This window comes from Glycine soja, chromosome 20, assembly GCF_004193775.1.
Source record: "Glycine soja cultivar W05 chromosome 20, ASM419377v2, whole genome shotgun sequence".
Classification (NCBI taxonomy): Eukaryota; Viridiplantae; Streptophyta; class Magnoliopsida; order Fabales; family Fabaceae; genus Glycine; species Glycine soja.
Genome location: NC_041021.1, coordinates 43799548 through 43806330, shown reverse-complemented (window position 1 = coordinate 43806330; position 6783 = coordinate 43799548). Strand labels below are relative to the sequence as shown.

The window sequence follows — 6783 nt, the reverse complement described above, 5'->3', positions numbered from 1 at the left end:
CTTGTTAAGTGGATACTTGTGAATTTTTTTTAACATTTGTTGATATTCATAAACATCAATGAATATTTTTTTAAATAATAGTTAAAAATATTTTAAAATACAATTTAATTATAATTTTTTTAATTTGTCCTGATAATTTCTTTAAAAAAACAATTTAAATGTTAAAAAAAATTATTCAAAAATTTTACATGATTACTCTACTCAATTAAACTAATTGAGGTTATTTCATTTAATAATTAAATTTAAGTTTAAAATGCTTCAATAAAGTACATTCAAATAAAAAATAACAAACTAAAATAATTCAGTTTCATAAATCTAAAAATAATAATAAAGTACCATGCTTCCGAGTAAGTGGACTAGAGACGGTGAAAGTGAGATATCATGATGCATTTGAACCAGAGATTGAAGAACTAAAAATCTAAGTCGTGTAGTTAAAATATGTGACATGGTTGTGCAAAGGCATAAGTAAGGTATGTATTATGGGTAGTTTGCGTATTTAGCGCGTACCCGCTCGTTGCTCCGCTTATTAACAGGTAACAAATATTTTATTTGAATTATCCGTGGATACCTATTTAAGTATTCATCTTGTATCTATAATGGATTTTATCCACAGACATCTACACGTGCGAATATTTTTTTCATCCCTAATTAAGGTTTAATTTACAATGTCATTAATTTAATGAGACATTTAATTGATAAGAATTATAACGATAATGAGAATGACACCTAAATACAAATTATAGCATGTAATTATATCGGTATAAATTTATGGAACACTAATCTCAATTTGCATTTATTTTTATGAGTATGGCTTGGTGATAGAAACTTTTAGATTACTCTTGAGATAATTGATTTCAACTTTTTAAGGGCCTATTTAAGAGAATGTGAGTGAGTGAGAGAGATAGTCATTGAAAGTAAATTTGATTAATGTGGTAATAAATTCATGATCATCCACCGGTAGATATAAACCTCTCAATGGACTATTTACTAAATAAATGATTGACTCAACCCACCACATGGTTAAATCTTATTCATAATCTCATTTAAAATAATTCATATATTACATATGATGTTTACAATATCTTTTAATTACTGATTAATGATTCTAAAAGATAATATAAAAACTATTGATTGATACCAATCTAGAACAAATATTTTAATATTCTCCTACTTGGATAATATTGACCAATAATTAAAGTAGGAATCATCAATACTACAACAACAATTTCAATCATATGACATCAACAACATAAGAATTCTAAAATCTCTAATGCCACAATATAATATTTGATAGGAATGTGTATCCTATGAGCTGGATAGTCATATTTATCACAAGAAAAAAGTTTGTGGAATAACATAGCTTAATAATCATACTATGTTAAATAACAATGGTCCAAGTATTTGAAAATGCTATATGAAATATGTTACTAAAATAATATTATTATAAACATAATTTTAGTCTCTTTATTTTTTAATTGATACATTTTGTCCCATATTTTTTAAAAATTCACGATTTTAATCTCTCATTTTTTAATTAAGACATTTTCGTCTCTTACTTTTAAAAAAATTCATGATTTTAATTCTTGTGACTAATTTTAAATGTGAACTTATGTACTACATTAATATTGAAAAGAATTAAAAAATGCACACTCAACATCTAAAATTGATCATGGAAACTAAAATTATATTTTTTTAAAATGAAAACAAAATATCTAAATTAAAAATGAAAATAACTAAAATTATGAATTTTAAAAACTGCATACAAAAATTACATTTTAGTCATATTTTTTAAGAAAGAAAAGAAAGCCCAAAAACAGGTCTGAAATGGGCCAACGGAGCAGACCAAGCCCGCAAATTCCTATAACTCGAACGACGTCGTTCTCAGTGGCCCACACAACAAAACCCTAGCTCAGTCGCGGCACACTATATATCATCAACTCAATCCCAAACCCTAGAATTTCAGATCCTCAATCGGCCAGCACCAACAGCATCGGCGGCGACAGTCACTCTCCGACAACAACAACACTTCCGCGGCGAAAAATGGTACGTTCCCATTTCATCGAACCTCTCCGAGCGCGACGTTAATTGAAAAAAAAGGATTTTACTTTGAGGAACCCTTAATCGGTAACTGAATTTGTTTTTTTTGTGTGTTGTGCTGTGTTGTGTTGCAGTCTCTGGTGGCGAACGAGGATTTCCAGCACATTCTGCGTGTGCTGAACACCAACGTGGATGGGAAGCAGAAGATAATGTTCGCTATGACCTCCATCAAGGGTATTGGAAGGAGATTCGCCAACATCGCTTGCAAGAAGGCCGATGTTGACATGAACAAAAGGTGTTTTTTTTAAAAATTTGTTGAGTTCAATTGCACGTTGATTCGCATGTTTTTGTGGTTATTGTTGAAATTGGGTGTTTTTGTTTGTTTGTTTGTCAGGGCTGGTGAGTTGAGTGCTGCAGAGTTGGATAGTGTGATGACTGTGGTGGCGAACCCTAGGCAATTCAAGATCCCGGATTGGTTTTTGAACAGGAAGAAGGATTACAAGGATGGAAAGTACTCTCAGGTTGTGTCTAATGCTCTTGATATGAAGCTCAGGGATGACTTAGAGAGACTAAAGAAGATCAGGTCACTCATTAACCTTTGTTAACTGTCTATCATTTCATAGTTGAGTTGTTCAATTTTGTTATCAAGTATAATGTTTGGTTGTTCGAATTGAGAATAAGTTTTTTGCTTTTGTTGACGAAGTCTAATGATACGTGTGGTTTGTTTGCTACGTTGAATCGTGCTGACTGCTGAATCTGTGGGGTGTCTATTCGATGCGGATCTGTTGGTTGTTGGATTAGATTTTGTTGTATGTTGTTTGTTTGATTTGTGTTAGGATGATGTATCTGTTTGCCTGTTCCGTTTGTCTGAGATTTCATAGAGATTAATGATATGATTTTCTTTACCTAATACGGTGTTTATCTTAATTGTAGTGGAATTTAATCTCTTTGAAAGAAGCTATCCATAAGTAGTTTGCTGGCTTTCTTGACCAATGACTATAATTTGGTTTTGCTGTATTTAGTTGCAATTGAATTTACAAATATTGCTTAGTGTGCTCTGAGTGCATGTTTTACCTGGAGAGATCAATTTGGGTAAATGATACTATATTTTTCAAAAGCTTTCTCATGATGTTGACAAAAAAGCAATTATTTTTTTTAAAAAAGCTTAATTGAAATATGCTCTATAACCATTTGTTGTATTGACATCATTGCACTCAATTGGTTATTCATGTAGATATTGGGATAGATTTGTATTGAGATGATCTAGCCCAACCCCACCATATATTTTTACTAGTCAAATTCCATAATTGTCAATTTTCTCAAGGATTTCTCTGTAGAATGTGTGCACTGTCTGATTAATAAAATTCTGGTTGTCCTCAGATTTTTGTGTGGGCATTGTCTGCCTGATTAAAAAAATATTGGCTAATGAGCTGAAAATCATATCCCTACTATTATGCAGAAACCACCGTGGTTTGAGGCACTACTGGGGCCTTCGTGTCCGTGGTCAGCACACCAAGACTACTGGCCGCAGGGGAAAGACTGTTGGGGTCTCTAAGAAGCGTTAAGCTATTATGTTTTGGCTTGGATATTAGATTTTGTTTAGGAGGCATGTTTGAAGTACACTACATGTTTTGCATCATACCAACTTTGTATCCGTTGTTAAATGGCTTGACAATTTCAATTTTGTTTGTTATTTGCATCTGAGATTCCGATTAGTTAAATGATGTTGGTTTTCTTAGTTGTAGAGAACCTTGAATAGTATTTTTGAAATTACGAATTCAGTTTGATCCGGGAAGGAAAATTTCGTCATTTCAAATTCAAGTACTATAATTAGTAAATAAATTAGGAGACATATTGAATTTTGCTAGTGGTTTCGTACGTAGTTTTCACATACGGAAATGTTGATGCTTGATCACGAAAGGTGCTGAAAAAACTATATCCCAACTCTAAATAGTCAGAGAAATGTTAATTTTAGTAATATTTTTTTTCCGTGTTAGTTAAAATTGGTTAAAATTTGCAAATTTGTGGGTTTTATTTAATTTAAGAGCTAAAATGTGTTTTTATGGTTAGAAATCCATCCATGCTTTTAGAAATTGGGCCAGTACTGAATTAATCAAATAATATTTAATGATTAAAAAAATTATTTATTTTTATTATTAAGATTAGTTATTTAATATAATTATTATATCTTAAAAAAATAATGAGGATGAAAAATAATTCTAAAAAAATTACTGTGAATCTCCTTTAAAAAAATATTTTCAAATTACTTTAAAAAATAAAAAAAAAATGTGGCCTTTGGGTAGTGAACTGATCAACCATTGTAACTTGTGAAAATGCCCCAACGAGTACTTAGCGATGACTGTATTGGGCAACACAAGCACCATTCAAGCCCCGTAGGTATTGAGTCTTACCAGTATCACCTTGATTTCAATCCTGTTTTCAAATATTTTTGTTTTCTTTCTTCTATCTCCTTTACAAATATTTAAAAATAGAGGTCACAATTAAAAATTAAAAACAGAAAATAAAAACACTAGTATCTTGCCAAGGTTGCTCTCTAATGGCTATTTCAGTGGACTTCAATTGCTTAATCAATGAAGTGTCTTGCTCGCAGTGGTTGTTAGCATAGTGTATATTAGTTTTATTTTTTTTTGCTGAAGAGAAGCGTATAACATAGTGTAGTGTATATTAGTAGACCCAACAATATCAGTTTTCATAGATTATTATTCCATGCAACTTACATTATTTTTTTATCACTATATTTAGAGGTGAAGTATTCATTATCATTATCTTTATCGATGAATGAATATGCAAGACTTTTAGCTGTTCAGCTTATGTCTCCTTATCCAAATTGATTGGCCGAGCATTTGAGGTTTTTGCATGTGCTCTCCCTCACTCTTCCGAACTAAGAGCCCGTTCAAGAAAAGTAATCTACTGGAATACAAGTCCGATAGCATGCTTGTGTTAATCAAGTATCGTTTGCCTTAGGTCAAACAAATCACTTTTTATCCCCAATAAGGACGAGATAATTGGAGAAATGAATGAGGATCCTCATAGTGCCTCTCCACAAATTTTCTGATATATTGTTGCGTTCTAAGTACTTACTATGATTATCTAAAATTCTGTATATGGACTTGGGTGTACGGACATCTTGTTCAACCTACATACTGGGTGAGTTAGAATTAGTTAAAGTATTGATCCTTTTAAACGCAAGCTTATTTGGTCTAAATTGTTTAATAATTAAGACACTCAATTCGACTTTTGATTATAATTAAGGAACTAAACTTTTTTTCCTTACTTTTTCATCCCTCGATTAGTAGCTCTGTTTTCAATAAAAACAAACAATATATATATATATATATATATATATATATATATATATATATATATAATATGACATGTTTGTGGTTAGATATGATAGGAAAACAAGATAACATGATAAATTTGAATCATATCCAACAAATAATACAATAATATTATATAATTTGTTATTAATCTTATTGACAAAAAAAATTAATCTATTATATTCTATTATATAAAAGAAGATTTAATTTTATGTGGTAGTGTTACATAATAACTTCACATTCATTTTTTCCAAAATTATTAAATTATATTATTCAATTCAATCATTGAATCAAATAAATATTATTCTATTGTGTAAATAAATTTTATTTTATTTTTCATTCTATTAGGATATTATTGAATTATATTTACATAAAAAATCATAAGTTTTGATTCAACTTGTCAACTAAATCATAAAATCTTTTTGATTTTATATAACAAGACAATTAATAATTCAAATTTTGTAGAATGTTATTTATAATTATGATAGATATTTTTTTATAATAAAAACACGACTCCTTTAACCCATTTTATAATTATGCAATATTATATTATGTTTTTTTTACGTGATTTTACAACTCATTCTTTTAATTCATATTATTTTTATGGAGCAATTCACTGATTTTTTTTCAGTCATTTTTTGGGTGCATTTATTATCCAACTCTATCCTATATACAATATTATATTACTATTTTAAACAACTTCAACATATATTTTATTCTATTATTGTTTTAGATTTATAATCATTTTTTAATACTTTTGTATAATAAATCATTATAAATAATAAATAATTACATAATGATTCAGACCTTGCAATTCCAATTCTTCAATGATGGAAACTTTTATTCTGTGATTTTTTAATCAATCAAAAAAATCATTGTATATCCATGTTGATTTTATATAATATGATGATCAATACTCTACTATATTTTTTTTTATAAGGAGTGATACTTACGATTAAAATATTCAAATTTTCTTTTTTTAAAACGTCTTATTAGTAGTATAAATAATTTGTTTAGTGAATAATAGCCCTTATTACAATTTCTTTCTTTATTGTTTTATGTCATTGAGTCTTTTTTTTTTTTTGTCTTACTTGATTCTTCTATTTATACATTTTCACAGTTATTCAATTGATTTATTTTCAAGTTTTCATTGCGGTCATGAGTATGAAAAATACTTTATCAAAAGCTGAAAGACAATACCTACTCAAGTGATTTCTATGTTTCAAAGATATTATAATAGTTTATATGACATTATTGGTTGAAAGATATCCTTGTGTAAATAATTTTAGTTTCATCTTCTTTTTTTAATCTTCTGTCTCTAATGTAATATTTTTTGTTTACTTTTATCATTTGTTTATTTTATGTTTTTATATCTTCTTCCTTTGCATAGTCCAGTTGATTAATC

At 28.8% G+C, this 6783-nt stretch overlaps 1 protein-coding gene across 1 annotated transcript; it reads left to right on the top strand.

Moving 5' to 3' along the window:
- The first annotated feature begins 1902 nt into the window (after window positions 1-1902).
- Window positions 1903-3833, top strand: LOC114403692 (40S ribosomal protein S18-like). Its single transcript, XM_028366804.1, has 4 exons — window positions 1903-2043; window positions 2172-2332; window positions 2432-2620; window positions 3497-3833. The coding sequence occupies exons 1-4, from the start codon at window positions 2041-2043 to the stop codon at window positions 3600-3602; spliced, it is 459 nt and encodes a 152-aa protein (XP_028222605.1). The 5' UTR covers window positions 1903-2040; the 3' UTR covers window positions 3603-3833.
- Window positions 3834-6783: the final 2950 nt, after the last annotated feature.